The sequence below is a fragment of the Chlorocebus sabaeus genome, chromosome X (assembly GCF_047675955.1).
Source record: "Chlorocebus sabaeus isolate Y175 chromosome X, mChlSab1.0.hap1, whole genome shotgun sequence".
NCBI classification, from domain to species: domain Eukaryota; kingdom Metazoa; phylum Chordata; class Mammalia; order Primates; family Cercopithecidae; genus Chlorocebus; species Chlorocebus sabaeus.
The window spans coordinates 128,327,291-128,353,329 of record NC_132933.1 but is presented as its reverse complement, the minus strand read 5'-3'; the positions used below and the strand labels follow the sequence as shown (position 1 = coordinate 128,353,329).

Genomic DNA, 26,039 nt, shown 5'->3' with positions numbered 1-26,039 from the left:
AGTCTGTAGACAGAAGGGCCACCCTTTGTTCTGACCTTTAGAACATTAACAGCAGGCAGTTATCCCTGTCGGCAAGGTAAAGGACAAAAGGGGGTTCTTCTCTAAAGACATTGATGGAACTATTTTCAGGAGAATCAGGGAAGCTGGTGTGGTGTTAGTGCCCGCTGAAAAGCCCCGTGTAATCAGGAATTTGGGGAGCTCATTCCACCAAGAGCCCCACAGGGCTCCCAGTCTTTAGCCTGCTTCCCTCCCAAACCTGACTGAACAACCAAAGATCACCACATGTCTAAGGGAAGCCTACAGCGAGAAAGAGACAAACAAAGACAGAAAAATGGACATTAACCCCCAGAAGAGACAAAACCTGACTGTCCATAAAAGAGTGCTTTAAAATATAATTTAGCAATAAATCATCTACAACCCCCCATTAACATCCTAGAGAAGATCACATTTTCCAAAGATGGCCATGAGGATACTTTTCTACAGTGTGACCTTGGCACCCCTCTGTCAGGAGCGGGAGTCGAAATTTCCTTCTGGAGTCTGGGCAGGCCCTGGCTACTTAGCCTAATTGATTGTGTTAGACATAGGCCAGCCATGTGACTTCTGAGCCTGGGTCATAAAAGGCCATGCGGCTGCTGTCTTTTCACTGAAGTGATGGAAGGATCCATCTAGCCCGAGGCTGCCGTGATGTGAGGGAGCCCAGGAAGAGGCCACCCCAAGCTGCTCAGATGTGCAATCCTAGTTGCGAAGTCACCTGGCCCAAGCATCAGACTTAGGAGTGAAGGGGCCCTCGGATGCTTCCAGACCCAAGATCTAGTCAACCCGCAGCCTTCGAGTTTTCCCAGCTGAGACCCAGATAAGCCATCCCTTCTGCGTTCTGTCTAAATTCCTGACTCACAGCATCTATGAGTGTCATAATATGGACACTGGGCTGAAAGAAGTCATGTAATATCTGGATGTTTGGAGGCACTGAGTTTGATAGACAATAAAGTGTGTGTGAAGTCCCCAGTCTTTGGCTCTTTGTCTCTGAAGTTCTGACTTACTCTTTTTTTATTTTTTTGAAATGGGGTTTCACTGTGTCACCTAGGCTGGAGTGCAGTGGCACAATCACAGCTCACTGCAGCCTCGACCTCCCAGCTCAAGCGATCCTCCTGCCTCAGTCTCCCAAGTAGCTGGAACTATAGTCACGCACCACCATACCCAGTTAATTTTTTACTTTTTGTAGAGACTGGGTCTCCCTATGTTGCCTGGGCTGGTCTTGAACTCTTGTACTCAAACAGTCCTCTTACCTCAGCCTCCCAAAGTGCTGGGATTACAGGCATAACTGACTCACTGTGATTAATAATAATAACCAAACCATGGTCTGGCCTAGAGTGGAGGCAGCCCCAAGTTTGGCAGATTCCAAATCTGTAACCTATTTTGATCTCTTCTTAGATTCAGGAATACATTTTCTTGAACAAAGGAAAACTCTTAAGCTCTTAAGGCAGTGAGAAACTGCTCATGAAGCAAAACAAACATTTTAAAAGTAGAAACTAAGTTTTTAAAAAAGTGATTCTTTGAAGGACATTCACAATCATTTGGTAGGTCTCCATTCACATGTCAAGTTGTTTCTTCTGAAGGACTATTCAATTAATCATTGTTTAACCCTAGTAAATCCAAAACTTAATGACTTATTCTTAAATTCAGTGTTTTCAACAGATTGAAATCTTGTAACTACAACTGGAGAAAAGAAGTTGAAGAGCTCACCTCCACACATTGACATAAACATGGGAAGAACAGACACTGCAAACTACTAGACAGGGGAGGGAAGTGGGCGCGGGTTGAAAAACCACCTGTTGGGTACTGTGCACACTACCTGGGTGCAACATCCCCGTGGAACAAGCCTGTGCATGCACCCCTTGTATCTAAAATAAAAGTTGAAAATTTTTTTAAAAAGAGCTCACCTTAAAATAATATGTTCTCAGTTATATTTTACAAATTTTAACATGGTTAATGGGAAAAATACATTGCCAACTCAGACATTTAGTTGGTGATATTAATGAAAAGCATTTATTTGATGATATTAATAAAAATTATCAGAATGAGCTGGATCATTCTGTTGGGTTTTTTTGGTGCCTTGCGAGTAATTTTTCCATGTATTGCTTTTTATCTCATTATTGCCACTCCCAAACCACCCCCCAGCCCCCACCAACTACTAAAGCTGAACAATGGACAAAGAAAGCCTTCAAGTAATCCAGACGGAGGAGACTCTACATTTTAGGAGGCATGGTCTCTGTTGATTAAAGACAGCGTAAAATATGTCCTTAGCCTCTGCTTTAATTAAAAGGTACTTATTGTCAATCGCTTGAACCTAGGAGGCGGAGGTGGTAGTGAGGTGAGATCCTGCCATTGCACTCCAGCCTGGGCAATAAGAGCGAAACTCCATCTCAAAAAATAAATAAATAAGTAAATAACATAAAAAAGAAAAAGTTTCTTATTATCAGGTGACTTGATTAAATGAAGAAATAATTATTTTTTCTGCCGCCTGTAAATTACTTGAAAAGCGGATTAAAGCCAAGCCAGCGTTATCAACCACTACGGAAACCAGGTGTAAAGAAATATGTCTGTGAGCTCCTGCTCTCAGGCGGCTAGCTAAACGCTCCTGGCTACCTCCTGGTCCAACCATCGGGAAGGCTCCCTGCATTAAATTGAAAGTCATTTGTATTTCTCTGTCTACTCATCCTAGGTCTTGATGAATGTGAAGCTGTATGGGACCTTTCTAGACAAAGCAAATCATACCTTTTGCAAATATAGTAATTGTCTCCAGCTTCCCAATAAAAGGACAAAGTATAAAAAACAAACAGAGGCCAGATGCAGTGGCTCACGCCTGTAATCCTAGAACTGTGGGAAGCTGAGGCAGGTGGATCACCTGAGGTCAGGAGTTTGAGACCAACCTGGCCAACATGGTGAAACCCCGTCTCTACTAAAAATACAAAAATGAGCCGGGTGTGGTGGTGCATGCCTGTAATCCCAGCTACTCGGGAGGCTGAGGCAGAAGAATCGCTTGAACCCAGGAGGTGGAGGTTGCAGTGAGCTGAGATTGCGCCACTGCAGTCCAGTCTGGGCAACAGAGTGAGACTCTGTCTCAAAAACAAACAAACAAACAAACAAAGCAACCAGAAACAGAAGAGAATGAAAGGATCGTCAAACTTAGGAGAAAAACAGAAGAAATGCACATGAGTGTATTTGAGTCTGATGACCTATTTGCATCCACTAAGTGAGAATTTTCCAAGCCCCCTCACCTGCTCCCTTTTTCGTCTTTGAACTGATACCAGGGAAAAACTTAATTGGTAAATTTGAATAAGATGAAGTATATTGAGAAATGCAGAATAAAAATAGAAAGTCAAAATTAAGTAATGTGGAGAAGCCAAGTAAGTAGGGAAAAAATGAAGTCAAATAATTGGAAAGCAGAACTGGAAAATACACAATATACCAGAACCCTCTGACGAGGACATTCATTTAAAACCAAAGTGTTTTTCTTGCTAAGTTCATTATTTAAAAAAAAAGATGGTTGTTAGAACCTTTTGATTTAAACTGAGTATCTGGCATTAATACATAGGAAAGATACTTTCCATGTATATGAAGAAAACACAGAAAGATTATAAAAATGAGGCATTTCATACTTATTTTTAGGCTAACTAATTAACTAAAAAAGACTTATCCTCCTATTTAAGCTGATATATAATTAAGGTATTTGAGTACACATAATTTGTCCCTAAACTTCATGTAGAATGTAAGAGACAAAACCTGAGATTTTTCAACTACTCTTTTTAAAAAACACAAACTTCTGGACCAGGTGCGGTGGCTCACGCCTGTAATCCCAGTACTTTGGGAGGCCGAGGTGGGCAGGTCACTTGAGGTCAGGAGTTGGAGACCAGCCTGTGCAACATGGTGAAACCTGGTCTCTACTAAAAATACAAAAATTAGCTGGGCGTGGTGATGGGCGCCTGTAATCCCAGCTACTCGGGAGGCTGAGGCAGGAGAGAATCATTTGAACCTGGGAGGCTGAGGTTGCAGTGAGCCAAGATCGCACCACTGCACTTCAGCCTGGGCAATAGAGCGATACTCTGTCTCAAAAAAAAACAACAACAACAACAACAAACAAAGAAAAAACAAACTTCTGAAAGCATGATCTATTCTTTGAATAAATAATTGAGAAGCTACCATAGGCGAGGCACTATAATATGTGCTATGAGGGATACAGAGACAGATAAAAGTTTCTTTCCACATGAGTTTTATAACAGGCTGATAATCCAAGGAAGCTTGAAGAAAATGCTTCCTGAAATTTGGTTCTCTTAGACCATGCCTAGTAGTTGAGTTTTAATTATTGCAGAATCATCAGATGAGCCCAGGGAATGGGTTCTCAGGGCTGACCAAGCAGTAACTGACAATTCGATTGTGTATCCCATGGCCTCAGACTATTCTGTTTGAGTATCATCAGCATCATTAGTGATTTCTATTTAATTAGCCTCTTTTCTAAGTTTTAAGACTATGTGACTGTTAAATATTGTGGTTTATTAAATTTTTATTTATAAAGATGGGGGTCTTGCTATATTGCCCAGGCTGGTCTCAAACTCCTGGCCTCAAGTGATCTGCCCATCTCAGCCTCCCAAGTAGCTAGGATTACATGTGTGAGCCACTGCCTCTGGTTTAAATGTTAAGCACATTTTAACCCTCACCAAATCTCTGTGAAGTAGATACTGTTCTTATTTTATAGGTGGTTACAATGAAGTTTAGAAGTGTAAAGAAACTTGGCTAGGCGCGGTGGCTCAAGCCTGTAATCCCAGCACTTTGGGAGGCCGAGACGGGCGGATCACAAGGTCAGGAGATCGAGACCATCCTGGCTAACACAGTGAAACCCCGTCTCTACTAAAAATACAAAAAACTAGCCGGGCGAGGTGGCGGGCACCTGTAGTCCCAGCTACTCGGGAGGCTGAGGCAGGAGAATGGCATAAACCTGGGAGGCGGAGCTTGCAGTGAGCCGAGATCCGACCACTGCACTCCAGCCTGGGTGACAGAGCGAGACTCTGTCCGTCTCCAAAAAAAAAAAAAAGAAACTTGCCCCTGCTCATGAAGCTTGTGAATGCTCTAGTCAAGATTCACACCCCAATCAAACTTCAGCACCTGACCTTTGTCATCACCAGCCCACAGGACCATAGGCTTTTCTCTGAATCCTGAACTCCAAAAAACTGAAAATTGAATTTCTTTTTCATATATTTGCTGCCAGAACTCATTTTCTAGCAAAACCAGACCTGAACTGACTTGATTACATAGTCTTTATCATACTTACTGGAGATGTTCATGTATTTCACTGCAGCTATGTTGTGGCTCTCTAATACTCTGTATTGTACAATGTATGGTATAGACTCCTTTTTACCTTCCTAAAATTGGAAAACCTTTAAATTCTGAAACCATCTGGATCTGCAACTTTCAGAGAAGAGATGAGAACCTGACTGTGGCCACCTCACGCCTGCCAGCCAGCTCTCACTGCTTACGACATGCTTGTATCCTGTGGCTCCTAACAGGCTGCCAACTTGGAAATTTAAACATGTATATTTTCATTACCCCCAAAAACTCATAATTGTGAAAAAATTATTAGTTCATACTGATACTCCCAGTTTCAGTTTAACACCAGAATTATTCTACTTCTTCCCTATTCCAGAACTTCCTTTTTCCTGTTAAAGAAAAAAAAAAAAAATGGCTAGGCGCAGTGGCTCATGCCTGTAATCCCAACAGTTTGGGAGGCCAAGGTGGGCAGATGACCTGAGGTCAGGAGTTCAAGACCAACCTGGCCAACATGGTGAAACCCTGTCTCTACTAAAAATACAAAAATTAGCTGGGCGTGGTGGTAGATGCCTCTAATCCCAGCTATTCCAGAGGCTGAGGAAGGGAGAATTGCTTAAACCCGGGAGGCGGAGCTTGCAGTGAGCCAAGATCGCACCATCGCACTCCAGCCTGGGTGACAGAGTGAGACCCTGTCTCCAAAAAAAAAAAAAAAGGAAAGAAAAAGAAAAGAAAAAAAAATTATCTGATACTTGTTAAAGATGGTAGGGAAGGCTTTATTCAAGAGGGACCCCTACAGTGAGAGTTTTGCAGTAGTGGGGAGAGATCAGGCTGAACTCCTAGTGCAACAAGGACAAGTGGAAGTTTATAGCCAAGGAGCAGGGTGTGGGTCAATGGGTGGAAAGTTACTAAGAGGAAAAGTCCAGGTTGGAGGGGATTCTTGTTGAAGGCAGGCCAGGGTGATAAGATATCGAGGGTAGGGGGATCAGACACCAAGGGTAGGGGATTTTCACTGAAATGACTCAGCAGGATTTTTGCTAAGACTGGACTAAGCAGGTCAAGATAGAACCCAGAGTCGAGGCCTAGTCAAAAAGAAGACTCAGAGCCAGATGCACTGGCTCACGCCTGTAATCCCAGCACTTTGGGAGGCTGAGATGGGAGGATCGCTTGAGCCCAGGAGTTCAAGACCGGCCTGGGCAACATGGCAAAACCCCCTCTTTACTAAAAATACAAAAATTAGCCAGGTGTCCCAGCTACCTGGGAGGCTGACGTGGGGGAATCACTTGAGCCCAGGAGGTTGAGGCTGTAGTAAACCGTGATTGTGCCACTGCACTGCAGCCTGGGTGACAGAGTGAGACCCTGTCTCCAAAAACAAACAAACAAATAAGCAAACCCAGGAGAACCTGGTTCAAGTTTGGTCAAAGGAGAGAGCCTTTGTCATCCCACAGTGAGAACATCAATGTTTCTTTTGTGATTTAAAGAGAATTTCCTTTCTGTTTAACCAGGATGCAAAGTATTTCTCCCGGCATGTGAAAAGCTAGACTTATATTTTAACTTAGATGATAGGGAATTCATTTTGTAATGAGATTCACTGTGATAAATAGCAGCATTTTTAATGCATTTAAAGTTAAAGTTATATTCATACAGAACCTTTTAGGAATAATATACGGATGCTCCTTGACTTACAGTGGGGTTACATCCTGATGAATACATCATAAGTCAAAAATATTGTAACTGAAAAATGCACTTGGCCAGGCATGGTGGCTCATGCCTGTAATGCCAGCACTTTGGGAGGCCAAGATGGGTGGATCACTTGAGGTCAGGAGTTCGAGAACAGCCTGGCCAACATGATGAAACCCTATCTCTACTGAAAACACAAAAACTAGCCGAGCATTGTGATGGGCGCCTGTAATCCCAGCTACTTGGGAGGCTGAGGCACGAGAATCGCTTGAACCCAGTGGGTGGAGGTTGCAGTGAGTGGAGATCGTGCCACTGCACTCCAACCTGGGTGACAGAGTGAGACTCTGTCTCAAAACAAAAAAGCACTTAATAATTAGATAAACCCATCATAAAGTCAGAAGATTAAACAATCAAAAAATCATAAATTGAACTGTTTTAAGTTGGGGACTGTCTCTATATTATTTGAAGCAAAATGACCAGAGCTGGTTGGGCGTGGTTGCTCACGCCTGTAATCCCAGCACTTTGGGAGGCCGAGGTGGGTGGATCACGAGGCCAGGAGATCGAGACCATCCTGGCTAACATGGTGAAACCCCGTCTCTACTAAAAATACAAAAAATTAGCCAGGCGTGGTGGTGGGCGCCTGTAGTCCCAGCTATTTGGGAGGCTGAGGCAGGAGAATTGCTTGAACCCAGGAGGCAGAGGTTACAGTGAGTCGAGATCGTGCCATTGCACTCCAGCCTGGGCGACAGAACAACACTCCGTCTAAAAAAAAAAAAAAAGACCAGAGTCATTTTAAATGTTAATTGCCTAAGGCCAAATGAATGTGTATAGAATAGATGTTGGAAGGTCATTGCGGGGGCATTTCACCCCTTCCCCTCTTACTTGAAGTGGGTATTTGGGGATTAAGGTACTTATCACAGTGAAAGTACAAAGGAGAAAAGTGAATCATCAATTAGTTAAAAGATTTACCAAAGGCCTTCCATATACTCACTTAGGATGAGGGAAATGAGGGATGGATTATTTCAGACTTTCATCTTTTATTGTAACTTTTTTGAGAATGGAGAAGTGGGTCAGGGATGAGTAGGGAAGAAAGGTTCTGCAGATGACTTTCTAGACTAGGTTCTTTTTTTCAAGTTTTATTTGGTAGGGAGAGCAAATGAATAAACCAGAATGTGACTGGAAGTGTTAGAAAATTGGATTTACTTCTGAATCTCTGACTTGCTGCCTTCATGACCTACAGAAGAATAAGGAGAGTTTGGAAGAGAAAATTGTTAAATGAGCTCTGCTCATCTCTCTCTGGGCCTGGCCACGATGTTGCCCATTTCTGTGCAGCTTCCAGGGAATATGGAACAGCAAAGAGGCCTAGGCAAGGGAGATGGGATGGACTCCTCAATACACGGAGACCAGGAGGACCAGTGTTTGTCCAACACTTGCTCCGTGTCAGCCTCCATGCACGGTATCACATTTAGTCCTTACACAAACTAGTTTTATCCCCGTTTTACAGATTAAGGCAGCTGAGACTCAGAAGTGAAGAAGCTTACCAAAGTTTTCACAACCTGCAAATGGAGGAGTTGGGGCTGGAGGACATTTGTGTCTCCAAAGCTCATGCCTTTTCTCTCAGGCCCTCCACCACCAGCCACCATGGAGTTTCCAGCAGGGCTGGGGGTTGCAGGCCAGGCTGATGCTAGAACTCTTCTTGCCACATGACAGCAGAGGAAGGAGCTCAGGTTTCCTCTTTTAAGTGGCCAGGTATGTTTCCTCTCATGGCATCTTGTTTATGTAAATTTTATGCACAACCAGTTCAGGGAAGCCTCCAGAAGGCACTGACCTCCTTCCTTATGGTCAACCCACATCTTACCCTCTCCGATGTGGCACGGTAGATCCCTCTGCCTCTGAGTACACCCAGGAGATAGTTTCTCTGGCATGTTTCTCTGGCACATGCCAGCCCTGTGTCTCAGTCAGAGCCTCTCCTCTGGAATCACAGGGTCTCTGGGGTCTGTGGCTACTTCCCAGAGGGGCAGAGCTACGGTCCCTGAAGAAACACTGTAGGAAAATCTTAGGAAACAGTTGGCACACACAGTAGGTGAATATTTGTGAAATGAATGGATCCGTTGCCTCCTGGAAAGCCCTATGAACGGGAGCGGATTTACATGTTCTGTTACTTTTGTACTTGGCAGTTTTCCCACGGTATTTATTTGAAAACAAGTTCAGATTATATCCCAGGTCACTTTTATATTGCCGCTGGTAACGCTAGGAACGTTTTTGTGTTAAGAAAGAAAAAAAACAAACAAAACTGCTTTCAAGGTTGCCTCTTGTAATGAATGTTCTTTTTCTCTGCTAATTAAATTATTTTCTTCAACTTGCTATTTCAAAGGATAAAAATTCAACTAGAGACTGCAGGATTATTTAATTTTCTCTTTCCAACCAGTGGTAACCGTGCTACGATGGGAGCACTTTATTTCTCCATCTGTTAGACTATAAAATCATGGAACATTTTTCATGTCTTAATAGGGAGAGATAATGCATGTGAGAAAACTTCATATATGTTTCTACGAAAGGAACTTCCTGTGCGGCTGGCTAACACAATGAGAGAAGTTAATCTTCTGCCGGATAATTTACTTAACCGCCCTTCAGTGGGATTGGTTCAGAGTTGGTAAGTAAACAACGTGGCTTAAAATGGATCTTCCCACAATGCTGTGAACATTTGGCAGCGGGACCGTTCTCTGTAAAAGCGCACATACTGCCCATCTGGGGAATGAGTCATTTGGGATAGCTGGATTTTCCATGCAATTAAAAGTTTTGTTTTTTCTTTATGTGCTGTTTGTTTTAAAGTTATTTTAATGAAAATGCTTGTAAATTATACTAGACACTTTCTTGAGTTTTTCTTGTGTGTGGTGGGATTACACTTTTTTCTGACAGGGCATCTGCTGCTTTTATCAAGTCTTAACCTTACTCCTTTTGTTTTCCTTGTAAAGACATTCCTTGAAGTCAGTGCTTCTTGTAGAACAAATTAAGTCATTTAAAGGGGAACCTCAGATTGGAAAAATATCAGTTCCCTGCTGTGCTTCATTTGCTCCATGAAAAGTAGGGAAAATTTTCACAGAGTATAACGTAAACTTAAATCAGTTATAGCTCTGATGCTTGAAGCATCTGTCATTTAACTGAACACGTTGAATTTGTGACGCAAAGTTACCCGCTAGGTAAGCAGGGTGAGATCAATGAATGGTAGGATGTAAGAGCAAGTGGTGTGTTTTTAGAAAGGGATTTGCATATACAGTGTTTGAGAAACATTTGCAGGTCTACTCTGTGTTTTAAAAGCAAGGTAGAGGCCGGGTGCGGTGGCTCAAGCCTGTAATCCCAGCACTTTGGGAGGCCGAGGTGGGCAGATCACTTGAGGTCAGGAGTTTGAGACCAGCCTGGCCAACATGGTGAAACCTCATCTCTACTAAAAATACAAAAATTAGCCAGGCATGGTGGCGGGCGCCTGTAATCCCAGCTACTCAGGAGGCTGAGGCAAGAGAATCACTTGAACCTGGGAGGTGGAGATTGCAGTGAGATAAGATCACGCCACTGTACTCTCCAGCCTGGGCAACAGAGTAAAACTCCATCTCAAAAATAATAAATAAATAAATAAATGCAAGTAGAAGTCACTGTGAAGAAAGTTGGAGGAGTTGGGGAGGTCAGATGCCATCAGTCCTCTCAAGCAAGCACAGTGCTGTGGGAGCAGAGAGAAGCGGACAGAAATGCAAGCTGTGGTTCCGCACTGCCCCTTGGTGGGTGGGTGGAACTGACAGGTTGCAGGTGACAGGGAGAGCATTTTAGAAGGGAATGGTGTGGACAGATGTAAGGAGAATGGAACTACTAATTAGCTCGCATCTAGAGGGTTAGTGGAGGCCAGGCTACTGAAAGAGAATGGACATTCAATAGTCATTCCTCCATAGTATTAATTATAATAAATTCATAGGGTTAAAATGAATTGTCTGAGCCACACTATATTAGGTGGTCTCAGAGGTACAGTGTCAAGTCTCTTTTCCAGACAAGCAGCAGCTTCTCACTGTGTGACGTGCAGTCTTTGGAATGCAGGAGAAATGAAAGAGACTGTGACTGTGGCTTTGATGTCATATAGTTCCTTGCATCCTGCTCTGGTTCCATAGCTTGTTTCAGAAAGAGCAGCAAGTTCTTGTTTGCACGAGACTTCTTTATTGCTTCAAGGCCATCATTAGAGATTTTCCAGTAGAAGGTATAAAATCCCAATTAGAGGTCACTGTGGTGGGGATTCTAGGTAGGCAGGATCAAGTCCCCTGATCCTGGTGGTGGTGACAGGTAAACATTTACTATTGCTTATGTACAGGCTGGGTCAGGGGCTTCAAAGTGAATTGCTGGGCTCTTTCGTGGTGTTTTCCAACATCAACAACCAATTCTGAGTCTCTGGACAGCAACTGGGTTCAGCAGTTCAGTTCAATCCTGACATTACCTACTTGGAGTCAGGGCACACTCCACAGCTTTACAGCTCAGCCCTACAAGAATCTCCCCTACTGCAGACACCAGTCACAAGTCCTGGGCCACCTGTGCCTCTGACTGAGTGGCTGGACATTGACTTTCCACACCCCTTCTCTCAGATTTGATAATTTGCTAGAACGGCTCACAGAGCTCAGGAAGATACTTTACCTATGTTTATAGGTTTATTAGAAAGGGTACAATTCGGGAACAGCCACATGGGAGAGATGCATAGGGCAAGGTATGGGAGGCCGCATGGAGCTTCCATGCCCGCTCTGGGCACACCACCCTCCCACTACCCCCATATGTTCACCAACTTGGAAACTCTGATGGTCGTTCAAGGGTTTTGATAGAGCTCAATCTCCAGCCCTCTCCCCTTCCCGGAAGTTGAGAATAGAGCTGAAAGTTAGTCCTCGAATCACTTGGCCTTTCTGGTGACCAGCCCCATCCTGAGGCTATCTAGAGATCCCATCCTAAGTCACCACATTAGCATGAACTCAGGTGTGGTCAAAGGGGGCTCTTTATGGATAGCAGAAGACACTCCTGTCTCTCAGAAAGTTCCAAGGGTTTTGGGAGCTCTGTGCCAGGAAGCAGGGACAAAGACCAAATGTACTTAAATGTATTATATGATACCGGCAAAGTATAGGCTCGAACAAATTGCTATGTCAACTCCGTTGTTTGGTTTTTGTCTTTTAATTCTTCCTTTTCCACATCCATTCCAAACAAATACATGCCATTTCTTCTTTCTTGTTTCTTAAACATTCTATTTTGAAATACTTTCCTACTTAACAGAAGGGTTGCAAAACTGGTAGAAAGAATTCCCATATACTGTCACGTAGATTCACTAATTGTTAACATTTGACCACGTTCTACCATTGTCATTCATATTCTCTCTTTCTGTCTCACTCTCTGCATACACACACACACACGTGTGCGCACACACATATATATATCTGTGTCTCTATATGGCACACAGACCCATATATGGTACACATACATGATGTCTACATCATGCCCCTCTGCCGTGAATACTTTAGCATGTATTTCATTGGAACAGGTCTTAGAAAACCACAATGTGGTCATCAAATTCGGGAAATTTAACATTGATACAGTAATGTCTTCTAATATGTAGAACTTGTTCTCGCTTTACTAATTGTTGTGATACTACCTACATCTTTTTTTTTTTTTTTTTTTTTTTTTTTTTTGCAATTTCTCCTCCTGATTTAGGAATCCACTTCAGGATCGTGCATTGTGTTTCACTGCCATTTTTTCCTTTTAAAAATGAATATTATGCATAATGGGCTGTGAACCCCACCACTGTCCCCTTGGTCACAGTATGTCCTCCTTACTCTCTTGACTGTCAGGCTGGGAACCTCAGAATAATCTTTGGCTCCCTTCTGTTTAAGACTTTCTTCAACTATCCCCTTTGGAAAGGACAGGATGCCTACCTAGCTTGCTTGCGTGTGGCAGGGCAGAGGGCATCACTGGGGCTGGCTGGCTTTGACCTCTTGGTGTTTTGACCCAGTGATTTTAACAATATCTAATCCATAGCCTTATGTGCCCAGAGACATTTATTTATTTATTTTTATTTTTTTGAGATGGAGTCTTGCTCAGTTTCCCAGACTGGAGTGCAGTGGCACAACCTCAGCTCACCGCAACCTCTGCCTCCTGGGTTCAAGCGATTCTCCTGCCTCAGCCTCCCGAGTAGCTGGGACTACAGACAGGCATGTGCCACCATGCCCAGCTAATTTTTTGTATTTTTAGTAGAGATGGAGTTTCGCCATGTTGGCCAGGCTGGTCTTGAACTCCTGGCCTCAAGTGATCCATCCGCCTCAGCCTCCCAAAGTGCTGGGATTACAGGCATGAGCTAACACGCCTGGTTTCCAGAGACTTTTAAAAAATATGTCCAGTGATGAACATTCATTAGTATCAAATGCATTGTCCAAAGTTCACATGAGGCTGATGAATCAAGTGGCATTCTCATTGGAGTATTTATATGTGTAACAGTCATTTTTAGTTATTGGAATGTCCTCATCCTCTATCCAAAGGTGTAGATAATAGGATTAGTGGCAGTTAATGGTTAGAAATAATTAGAATAAAGGGATAATTCTTTCAGAACATGTTAAAACCCCAAATAGAGATCACATATCTCTAATTGGAATATCTGAATCTCCACCAGATCCAACAGATCCTGGCTTGATATAGCTACTGCACTAATGGGCCTCTCTGGATGTCATTTTTCTATGTTCTCCAGATCTTAATGTTGGACAGACTGTTTCTTATACTGGCCCTTATTGAGATATGGAGCTATTCTTAATCCAGAAGCTGTTTCTGAGGGTTTAATTGGCATTCTTCCTCCCCCATTAAGTATTGATGAAATTAATTTAACTTCTTCACGTCTAGTTTCTAAGTTCTTGGCAGGCACTTCAGCGTCACACATGTGCTTCTTAAAATGTGTATGTACATTTTTGGTATATAACTTATATAGACTTGATATATAAGTTAGGATGTGTCTGTCTGTAAGTAGAGAAAATGAAACTGAACCTGGCTCATGTCACTAGAAGGTCCAGCCGTAGGGTAAGCTTTTGGTGTTGGTTTGATTCAGAGATTCACGAAGCTTTCGAGGCCCTGCTTTCGATGGCGTTGGCTTCGTTTTCAGACTGGATTCCCTCCTGGTGGCAGAATAGCTGCAGCAGTTCCAGGCTTCCAATCCACACAGCACACTGTACCAAAGCAGAGCAGGTTGGTTTCCCTGCCAGAGTCCTCCAGCGAGTCTTTTCTGTCATTTTACTAGCCTGAATTGAGACAGTATGTCCCTTCCTGAGCCATTCCCTGTGTTCAGGAGAATGCACACAGTGATAGACTTAGACCTAAACTATTGGGCTAATGAATAATTAGTGACAAGAGAAATAGGATTGCCCAGAGAAAAATGGGACCACGCAGGATCTTTGGAGGCACCGGCTTCCCTGATACACTTGAGCCACGTCGGGGATGGGGATGGGATGGAGACCTGAGTGAAAATTTGGAGTGTTCTTAGGAAGAGGGAGAGGAGGGGTGGATGCTGGGCAGGCGACTAACACAGTAACTCTTCTTTTTCTTTTTTTTTTTCCTTTTAGGTATATGCAGAGTTTTCTTGAACTTTTAGAATATGAAAATAAGAGCCCTGAGGATCCACAGGTCTTGGATAAGTAAGTATGGTACCACTTACCTGAAAGTAAAAATACCTAGATAAGAAAGATTTTGGTAAATGTAATTCAAGTCATTAAGACTCAAGGAGTATGATGTGGACAAAAGCATTCATTTTCTTAATGAGTAATGACTCAACATTGAGGTTTTTTTTAATTCGAGTTAAGAATGTAACACAATACAAAAGTAATAATGACACTTTCAGTTTTGCTTTTCTGATCTAATTCTTAATACCTTTACCCAAGGTGAACTGGGCACTCACTATGAATACTGCAGTAAATGTTCCATCTAGTGGTAATTTTAAGAATGCAGTGGCCTTTGTATATACATGAATTTATCTACTCAATCCTTTACAATTAAAAAAAAATTAAACAGGATATTACATTTGAGCTCAAAAACTGTAGTGGTGTGGTTTTGGAGAGGCATAAAAGAGTACGTTTTTTTATATAGCAACCTGAATTCTATTGTATTGCTCCCATTATGCACAGACTGGCAAATTATGCCGATGAGATATTTCTGTTTCTCATTTTTATTTATCCCAGCAACACTAACTCTAGCTGTGACTGTGTTTTCCCCTCCAAGAGAAATTAAATATCCCTTTCACATTAATTTCTTCCTGTTTCATGTATATGTGAGTGGATGCATATGGTAGGCCTGTTGTACTGAGGAATTTCTAAGTATAAACTAGTCCACATAGTTGTGAGACTGAACACCTGACTTGATAGATGCTCCATAAGAAGAACTAGGAAAATACCATGTTATACAAGCAACCTTAGGAGGTATTTAACCCAGTCCTCTCAATCCACAGATAAGGAAACTGAGGTCAGAGATGTGAAGTGACTTGCCCAAGATTGTGACCATTCATAGCAAAGCTGGACCTATAAGTTATGTTTTCGTTTGAGCCATGAGTAGCTAGTTCTAGTCTACTTGTAAACTAAAATTCAAAGGAAAAACAAAAGCCCTTACCTATTTTATACTTTGTTGGGTGTTTTGTCTAATGAATCTGTGAAATGTGGAAGGCGGGGAAGCATTGGGTTAGAGCCCCAGATGTAGCGTTTTCCTTGATACAAGCCACTGCTGTCATTTAAGCGATCAGTATTAAATGAATTCAATCCAGGAGCTTTGTTTTCTCAAAAGTCGTTAGCTGGTAATCGTTTGGTGGAAATCCGAAAACCCAGGGCTGACCACTCTAGCTCCAGATTTTAGAACAGATTGTAGAAATATAGTTGGTCCTTTGTATTGGCAGGTTCCACATCCTTGGATTCAACCAGCCACAGATCGAAAAGATATTCAGGAAAAAAAAAAAAAAGCTATAAAAAATAACAATGCAACAATAAGAAATAATACAGATTTTTAAAATACAGTTTGACAACTGTTTAAATCGCATTTAGATTGTATCAGGTATTATAACTAGTCTAGAAATGATTTAAAGTATCATAGAGGATTTGAGTAGGCTGTATACACTGTTTTAGACAAGGGACTTGAGCATCTGAGGATCTGGGTATCTTCAGGGATCCTGGAACCAGTCCCCTACGGATACTGAGAGACGACTATACATATTAAATTTCTGCTGTATTTTTCCCGGAGTCCCGTCTCAGTTTCTGGAACAGGTTATCAGATGCGATTTATGGCCATGAGCCTGCTTTGCAAACTGTCAGTGCTTAATCGAGTGTGTGCTTGACCATCGCAATAATAGCTGAGCTCTCACTCCGTGAGTTTTGTAACTTGCCTAGGTTCATGTGGCTAGTTACGATAGTTGGCATTTGAGAAGTATGATGTTCTTGGTGAAGGAAGGGGTGAAAGGTGAGCGAGTACCATGGTAGCAGCCTTTTCTGTTTACCAAGAGGTTGTATGGGATCACCAGCAGGGAAATCATTTTAGTAAAGCAAAAGTAGCGTAGAGGACAAGTATGTTGATCATTTATGATAGAGCTTAGAAGAGCCCGGAAGATTAGAGGAGAATTGTGAGCATTGAGCCATTGAGGTAAGTCTCCCCACTTCAGATAAGTTGAGGCACTTCTCTACTATAATGAATCGTTTCACTTTAGTAATATTTAACTTACAAATACATTGCAATGACTATTACATAAAGGACAAATTGTCCATTATAAAATTTTTTGTGAATAATGATGGCCTAATTTCAGAGTTTTACATCTTTATTGTCATTGTATGTATGTATTTGTTACAGAAATATTTCATCATTGAGAAAAATAAGACTGTTCAGATAAGTAAAAAAAAAAAGCCGCCCCAAATTTCTACTACCAGGGGACAACTATTACTATTTTCCTTTCTTCCATGCTTTTCCCTAGGCATGCATATATTTATATGTGTAAAATATTTTTACAAACATAACAAATGTCAACATTGTAGATCTACGCCATTATTAATACTGTCATAATATTCATGTTAATAGTCCATCTTCAGATAGTTCATGCGATTTGATCATCTATCACTGGATTTTAGACTGGTTTGTAGTTTTCGTGCTACTATAAACAATGCTTTAAAGAACAACTTTTAAATACATGTGTTGACCGGGCACGGTGGCTCACGCCTGTAATCCCAGCACTTTGGGAGGCCAAGGCGGTCAGATCACCTGAGGCCAGGAGTTTGAGACCAGCCTGGGCAACATGGTGAAACCCTGTCTCTACTAAAAATATGAAAATTAGCCAGGCATGATGGCAGGCACCTGTAATCCCAGGTACTCAGGAGGCTGCAGGAGAATTGCCCGAACCCGGGAGGCAGAGGTTGCAGTGCGCCAAGATTATGCCACTGCACTCTAGCCTGGGCAACAGAGCGAGACTCTGTCTCATAAATAAATAAATAAACATACAAACAGCTGTTCACCTTGTCCAGTTATTTTCCTAGGATCAATTCCTGGAAGTGGAATTATTTTCTTTGGGCTTTTGCTGTATGTTGTTAATTGTCCTGAGAAGTGCCTCAGTTAAGCCCCAAACTCTAACTGATGCTGATACATGGAGAATAATAAGTATCACATTGTTTTAATTTGCTTTTCTTATTTGTAAGGGTGAAGTTATTGGCATTTGTGCTTCTTTGGTAAATTTTGCATTGATAGCAGATCCTTTGCCTAGTTTTCTGATGGGGTGCTAGTTTTTTCCTTTTCTTAAGGTTTTTTTTTTTTTTTTTTCACTTAATTTATTAATGTGTGTCCCCATAGGATTGCTAAAATTCTACATAATCATATCATTTGTTTCTTCATATTATTTGTTTCTACCTTTGGTATTAAGCTTAGAACAACCCTCCTTATCCCAAGATTATATACTTATTCACCTGATTTTTCTGTTATCATTTCTGTGATTTCACCCTTTTACATTTTTAATCCAGTATTTGGTTTAAGTCTTGAAATTAGGATGTGACTTAAATTGTTAGCCCACTGTTCCAGTTAACTTGATTATTAGTTTGATTGTTTACCTACTGATTTGCAATGTCACTTTCTCATTATGCTCAATTTTTATATATACATACTCACTCACTCGTGGGCCTAGTTCTAAACTTTTTGTTTAGTTCCATCGACTGACTTGTCTTCTACCATTCTTAATGTATTTTCCCCATACATATTTACAGTAATATGCCAGATACTTGAATAGTTGAATTGCCTGTGTTCTATCTGCATTTCATCACTATATTTTATTGCTGTAAGATATTTATTTCCAAATTTTACTCTTAAATTGTGTGTATGAGACACTTCGGGAGGCTAAGGCGGGCGGATCATGAGGTCAGGAGTTCAAGACCAGTCTGGCCAATATGGTAAAATCCCGTCTCTACTAAAAATATGAAAATTAGCCATGCATGGTGGTGTCCACCTGTAGTCTCAGCTACTCGGGAGGCTGAGGTAGAAGAATTGCTTGAACCCGGGAGGCGGAGGTTGCAGTGAACCGAGATCGCACCACTGTACTCCAGCCTGGGCGACAGAGTGAGACTCCGTCAAACAAACAAACAAAACCCAAAAAACAGTGTGGCGTTATTTCTTTGTTCATGGAAGCTATTGCTTTGAGATTCCATTAATCAGTCCTTGGAGATTTTGGGGGATTGTCCTCATGTTCTCAGAAGAAATACTGATATGTTCTGCATTCTTTATTCAACTTTTATAGAACCTGTATTTATATGTAATCACTTATCCAAAAAGTCAGTGGATTCCTAAAAGGGTATTTGAGCATTTTTTTTCTGTACTAGAACCTTTTACTTTTTGCACCTCTGAAAGAAGGGTTTCTGTAGAAATAAGGTTGCAAGCAAAAACTTGGCTCATACTTTTAGTTTCTTGTGAGTGGTTCCTTGTTGTATGTAGTAAGAATAATGTCTTTACTTGTAAAAATACCAGCAGACAACTAGTCTGGGTACAGAGCTGGGAAGTCTGCATCAGCCCATGAGATACTAAGACTGACCACGTTTTGTTTCCCTCTCACACAGCTTTCTACAAGTTCTGATTAAAGTCAGAAATAGACACAATGATGTGGTTCCTACAATGGCGCAAGGAGTGATTGAATACAAGGAGAAGTTTGGGTTTGATCCTTTCATTAGCACTAACATCCAATATTTTCTGGATCGGTTTTATACCAACCGCATCTCGTTCCGCATGCTTATTAATCAGCACAGTAAGTTGGGGTTTGTTGGTCCAGTTTTGAAAAGGTAACCGTAGTGATTTCTCCCAAATGTTTTCCTGTTGTTAATTTACTGACCTGCATTTTTGGTTGTAGAAATTTCATTTCTAGTTTAGTTTTTCGTAAGTGAATCCTAGCCATTAAAAAGCTATTAATTTGTATTCTTGGTTAAAATAAATTTTTGAAAGGCTTTTATGAGGCTTACATTAGAGACAGGACCACTGCGTACCTTTTAAGTCTCTGCCGATACAGTCCTGATGGGGATGGGGGACCGCCTTTAATGGCAGCCGGGCCTTCATCTCTGAATACTTTTATGTATCTCAGATTGTATTCTTTTCTTTATCCCGGATGTTATGTGTTTTCCTGTTTAGTTTTAAAAACATTAACACTGGGAATATTGAATTGGATGTTGGTGATAGGAGCCATCAGTTCTTTATTTCACAGTGATCAGTGAAGTCAGATTAAGCCAGACTGTCAGCCCATAATCCCATACTGAGAGTTTTAGTCTGCTCTTTAGGGTACTAAGCAGATATGAAAAAAACAACTAAAATTCCCTACACACAAAAAACTTTTTGGCTTATCTTCAGCACTGTCTCTTTGGCTGATTTTATAATCCTTAAGGAAAAGCATCCACATGTCTAGAGCGTAATTCACCCTGTTTGCTGCATTACAAAGTGGACAAAGTGTCTTTATTTTACTAATTTGATTTATTTGGATAAGTGAATGTTGCACAACTATTAAATGTGGCTTTATATTAAATGTATATCCTCAAAATGGAAATGTGTGACAATTTACAGGAATAAAAGAGCCTAAATACTATTCAACTAAATACTTAGATAATCCAATTGCTTTCTGATCTAAATACACGTGTACACATATATACGTGCATGTTTTTAGGTCATTAGTTAAGCCTACACACCTCTGTTTTTCTTCACCTTAATCAGTTGGAACTTTATTAATTGGCCTGATGCCTGTATTTATCATTTTTCATAGTTTAAAATCTCCCCTATTTTATTTAGGCATCCTTCTTTTGTTAGTCACAATTTTTGCTTCGTTTAAAAATAACACCTATAAATATTTGGATGCAGATTGCTTTTTTCTTTGGGGCTTATTTTGGCTTTTATTCAGAAACAAAATTTTGCAAATCTTGTATATTGTGAAATTATCTGAGTGTATTTTTAAAAATACTTGAACAAGTATTGTTTGTGTACACAATATTGAAACATAATCTTCTTGGGGGAGGCATCTGAAATGCTGCCAGCAAAGACATTTTACAGGCTTGTCCAAATGGTATAGACTACGTGTTCTAAATATTTAATGAAAGTAGGAATAAGTGTCTGGAGTAGTACTAAGAAGGTGGGTATACTTGACTAAGGATGAAAGTAAGTTTCTTCATCCATGTCACATTGGGAGAGGAAGAACGGGTTGGGCACCTGGCACATGTCACTACTTTAGAACCTGCTGACTGCAGCTGACAGACCTTAAAGCACATCCTCCTCCTTCATTGACCACTAAGAGTTGCTCACCCATCAATTGTGTGTATTCCATTGCTCTAAGTTGCTGTGGATGCTAAAATGATTTTTACAAGTAAGAGATCCTTTCTAAACATAAGCCCCTGTATTTCCCTGCGTGACCATCCCAGCCTGCTGTGTTTTAATCCCCTCCCTTTCCTTTTGTGTTCGTCTAGCACTTCTGTTTGGGGGTGACACTAATCCTGTTCATCCTAAACACATAGGAAGTATTGATCCCACCTGTAATGTGGCGGATGTGGTGAAAGGTAAGGAGACCGTTGTAATGGTATCGATTACATTACAAATCAGATCGTGGTTTATTTGAGGCAACTTGTCTATAGGGTTATTTTGCAGTGCAGTCTGCTGATTCATCAGGTCACTCTGGGCCCAAGCCACTTGATCCAGATGAAATGTTCTTTCTAGGCAGTTCAGGAAAGATGCATAATTGGTAATGCTCAAAATGTGAGTTTCTACTTTATTGATTAGAGTTTCATTTGTAGTTCTGTCTCAAACAGTAAACCTTTAAGTAAGATTCTGATTGCCACTGTTATCTGAAAATTTCAGAGAATCCAAATTCTTGTCATAAAATTAGGTTGAATTCACGTGTCTATAAAATTTAAACATCTTTCTGTTGTTCACATCTGGCTTTAGAATTTATGTGGCATGTAAGCTTCATGGGTTCATTGGACATTAGGCTAGACATTGTTCCAGTATCCTCTGGGAAGAACCAAGCCCTATATCCGTAAGTCCCTGGTACCCAGGCACTTTGAATTTGAACAGCAGTTTCTTCATTATTTATTCATTTAAGATCAATGCTGTCTCCAAGAAACCTTCCTGGTTGTGAGCGATCCACCAGGTACCTCTTCAGTTTTCTTCAGTGTTATGGTTACTTTGTGCAACCTCATATCCCCAAATTGTCCCTTTCTGCAGATTATATCTCCTATGTTAGCCTTTATCTCACTTCTCTAAACACTCACCTCACAAGTTTCATGGGCGCAGTTCTCTCTGATCTTCATCAAGGATCTTCGTTGCTCTTCAGCAGCCATGGCAAAGGAAAACCTCTGCAATTTGTTTACCGTGGGCATTCCTAAACCCAGGGAGGAGGACCAGACCTCTTGGTTTTAGCTTAGCCTAGGATTGTCAAGCTGCGCTGGCCTCTGTTGAGTCACAACACATTTACTCACGTTATTTCAGTGATAAGGTGAATCAGCCCAGCCTCAGCTCTCTAGGAATCCTATTGGTTGCTCTCTCACAAGATAACTTTGTGGTTCATCAGAACCTCCAAAGGCCTCCAGGGGCAAGGAGGAAAGGGTCAGTCTTATCATAGCTTATATGTTCATTAGGCCCTAGCTCAGTGCCTTTTATGAAACAGAAAACTTGGTTCAGACAGTTGATTACCCCTTTGAGAAAAAGGCATAATTTAGAAAGCAAAAGTGCATTGTGATATATGGTATGTGTGCCTTTTCTCTTGAACTGTAACCAATTTGAGGTCAGGGTTTGTGTCTTACATTTGTTTTATAACTTGCATAGAACCAAGTGTAGTGCTTGTGTAGGTGATTAATAAATATTCCTTGGTTTGATAAATTTTAAATCTTTTGAAAATGTACTTTTAAAAACAGCTTTATTGAAATATAATCTCATACGATAAACTTCACCCATTTAAAATGCTCAATTCAGTGGTTTTTAGTGTATTCACAGAGTTGTGCAACCATCACCACAATCCAATTGTAGAACATTTTCTTTTTTTTTTCTTTCTTGTGTTTTTTTGAGATGGAGTCTCTGTCGCCCAGGCTGGAGTGCAGTGGCGTGATCTTGGCTCACTGCAAGCTCCACCCTTCGGGTTCAAGCGATTCTCCTGCTTCAGCCTCCTGAGTAGCTGGGATTACAGGCGCACGCCACCACGCCTGGCTAATTTTTGTATTTTTAGTAGAGATGGGGTTTCACCATGTTGGCCGGGATGGTCTCGAATTCCTGACCTCGTGATCCACCCGCCTTGGCCTCCCAAAGTGCTGGGATTACAGGCGTGAGCTACCACTCCAGGCCTGTAGAACATTTTCATCACCCCAGAAAGAAACCCTGGACCTGTTAGCAGTCACTGCCTTCTACCCTTCTGTCTAGCCCTAGACAACCACTAATCTACTTTCTGACTCTGTATAGATTTTCCCATTATAGACATTTCATATAAACAAAGCGATATAATATATGGTCTTTGGTAACTGGCTTCTTTCATTCAGCATAACATTTTCAAGGGTCATTGACATCGTAGTATCTTTCAATACTTTATTCCTTTTTATGGCTGAAAAATATTCCATTGTATGAATATAACACATTTTATTTTTCTCTTCATGTTAGCTGGGTGATCTTAGACTCGGTTAAGTAACCTCTTTGGGGCTCACATTCTTCATCTGTAAAATGATGCTCTTGGTAATTCACCTATATTGTAGCATTAAATGAATTCATATTTATAGAACTCCTAAAGCAATGCTAGTACACAGTAAAGGCTGTAGACAGGTTTACTAGCAGCAGATAGTCCTTGGGTGTCAGACACGTCATTTGGCTTCCCATTTACGCCATTGATTCTACAATAGGTTGGTGCCTTTATTTTGTTTCTGGCATAAATTATAAAATATTTTTAAAAGTCATTTCAGGCTTTTATAAGACAGTTGGAAAGTTGAACACTGGATATTTTACATTAAAAATATGTTAACTTTTTAAGTGTGATATTGGTATTTGGTGGTGTTTTTATAAAGGAGTACTAGCTTTGAGAGAGGTATTTAAAAATATTTACACATGATATGAAATGATGTGAGATTTGCTTAAAAGTTATACACAGGGAGGGGAGTGAAAAGGACTAGGCATTTGTTGAAAATTCTTGAGGCTGTTGATGGGCACATGGGGTTCATTATACTATGCTCTGTACTTGGGTATGTGTTTGGAATTCTTCACGGTAAACGTATTAGTTTGTTCTCATGTTGCTATAAAGAACTACCTGAGACTGGGTAATTTATAAAGAAAAGAGGTTTGATTGACTCACAGTTCTGCCGGCTGTACAGGAGGCATGGCTGGGGAGGCCTCAGGAAACTTACAATCATGGCAGAAGGGTGGAGGGGAAGTAAGCACGTCTTCACTTGGTGGCAGGAGAGAGCAAGCAAAGGGGAAAGTGCTACACACTTTTAAACAACCAGATCTCGTGGGAACTTACTATCATGAGAACAGCAAGAGGGAACTCTGCCCCCCATGATCCAATCACCTCCCACCACGCCCTACCACCAGCACTCAGGATCACTATTCAACATGAGATTTGGGTGAGGGTGCAGAGCCAAACCATATCAATGAAGTTTTAAAAAAACTTGTTTTCATCACCTTATTGTTTCTCCACAAATAAAGTCTTTCACTAATTTTTAGGGAGCTTTTAACCGAGAACAAATACAACCAAATAAGTAACAGGGAGTTTTATGAAACTGTTACCACTTTATAGAACAGAGATTAAGTGGTGCTAAAGTGAGTCAGAGGTATCGTAAGAGAATGTGAGGAGGAATCGACTGTGACTTGACTTTTAACGTGGAAAGAATCTATCGTTTTATGGCACTTACTCTCTGTGTTTCTCTTCTCTCATATTTAGTACATATTACCCGGCCTTGTCATTATTTCTACTTTTTTTTTTTCTTTGAGACAGAGTCTCGCTGTGTTGCCCAGGCTGGAGTGCAATGGCGCGATCTTGGCTCACTGCAACCTCTGCCTCCCGAGTTCAAGCAATTCTCCTGCCTTAGCCTCCCAAGTAGCTGGAATGCGCAGCTAATTTTTGTATTTTTGTAGAGATGAGGTTTCACCATGGTCTTGAACTCCTGACCTCAGGTGATCCTCCCACCTCAGCCTCCCAAAGTGCTGGGATTACAGGCATGAGCCACTGTGCCTGGCCTATTTGTCTCTCTCTAACTAGGGTGTCAATTTCTAAAGGTCTGGAATTATTCTTATATGCTTTTGCATCACTCCTCTTAGGGTCAGAAGTTTTGTACCAAAAAGCACCTGAAGATTATATGAAGAATAGTTCAATATGTATTTGAAAGAAAATACACTGGAAGTTTATGCCAACGTCTACCTCATAGCCTCCTGTTTGCTTTGTCCCTTTTAGTCACAGTTTTGACCCTGAGCCACAGTCCCCTCCTTTTTCTTCCTTCTTCCTGTACCCACAGCTTTATCTTCAGTCTTTCTCCTGCCCTTATTAACTATATTATACCCATTATTGTACTGTGAACAGAGTTTACTGCTGCTTCTTATTTAATCATTCCTGCCGCTCACTGGCATAATTAAAGCTTGGAGTTCCTAGTGAAGCCCTATACAATAACAGTCACTTCTTGTGCCCTTCTGTGACTCAAAATCCCCCTTCCCCCAACACACACACACACACACACACACACACACACGCATGGACATGTACACACATACAAATCCCACCCCACACTTATGGGGTAAGCAGGAAGGGCTGGCATGCTCCACATTCCCCACACCTCTCTCAAACCATGTTTTTTCATCTCTCAACAGCATCTTCCCTTAAGGAAAAAAAACAGTGGAGTTGGTTTCAGATTCTGAAAGTGTATAACCCTCTAAAGCAGCAGCCACACAATCAACTTTCTGACATCCTTCATTCCCTTCATAAATGATGGATACCATACCCACAGCACACTAAATACTCTTGGCTTGTATGCATTTTCTGGAATGCTTTTGTACTTCTGCTTCCACCTGGTGAGGTGCATGCTTACTAAGGGTAACTTATTTGTACCCAAGCCATTGGTGTAAGTTATACTCACTGTTGTGACTGTATAATTTATTTAAATGTTATGTAAACTGAAGAAATATACATACATAAAAGAGACTTATTTCTGTTAAAACCAAGTTGAATGCTTTGGAAGGACTCTTAAAAATGTTATGAAATTACTGTGAGTAAGAAAACGATTAGATTACGTGGCAACACAGAGTAAAAATCTTACCTGGAATTCATTCCCAGGTTGCCTCACAAGTATATTTAAGTTTATTATACTTTAAAGAAATAGGAATTAGAATTCATAGATGTAAGTGATGTTCTTCATCCAAGAAAGACAAACTGGAACCCCAGACTGATCCACATTCAAAGGAAAGGCCTTATATGAATATATTGACAGAGAAATAAATTGTATGTTCAAATGTGCATTTTAAGTTAATGTTTATGATAGTAATCAAATTTTATGGTTTCC

General features: G+C 41.1%; 1 protein-coding gene across 1 annotated transcript in view; it reads left to right on the top strand.

The window, feature by feature from the left end:
- The window catches only part of PDK3 (pyruvate dehydrogenase kinase 3), an 85,891-nt gene that overhangs the window by 19,876 nt on the left and 39,976 nt on the right, over positions 1 to 26,039 (top strand). The window contains exons 2-5 of the mRNA XM_007991314.3: positions 9,511 to 9,652; positions 14,613 to 14,684; positions 19,107 to 19,291; positions 20,985 to 21,074. Of these exons, the coding sequence (XP_007989505.1) occupies positions 9,511 to 9,652; positions 14,613 to 14,684; positions 19,107 to 19,291; positions 20,985 to 21,074 (489 nt within the window). The remainder of the gene's footprint in view (positions 1 to 9,510; positions 9,653 to 14,612; positions 14,685 to 19,106; positions 19,292 to 20,984; positions 21,075 to 26,039) is intronic.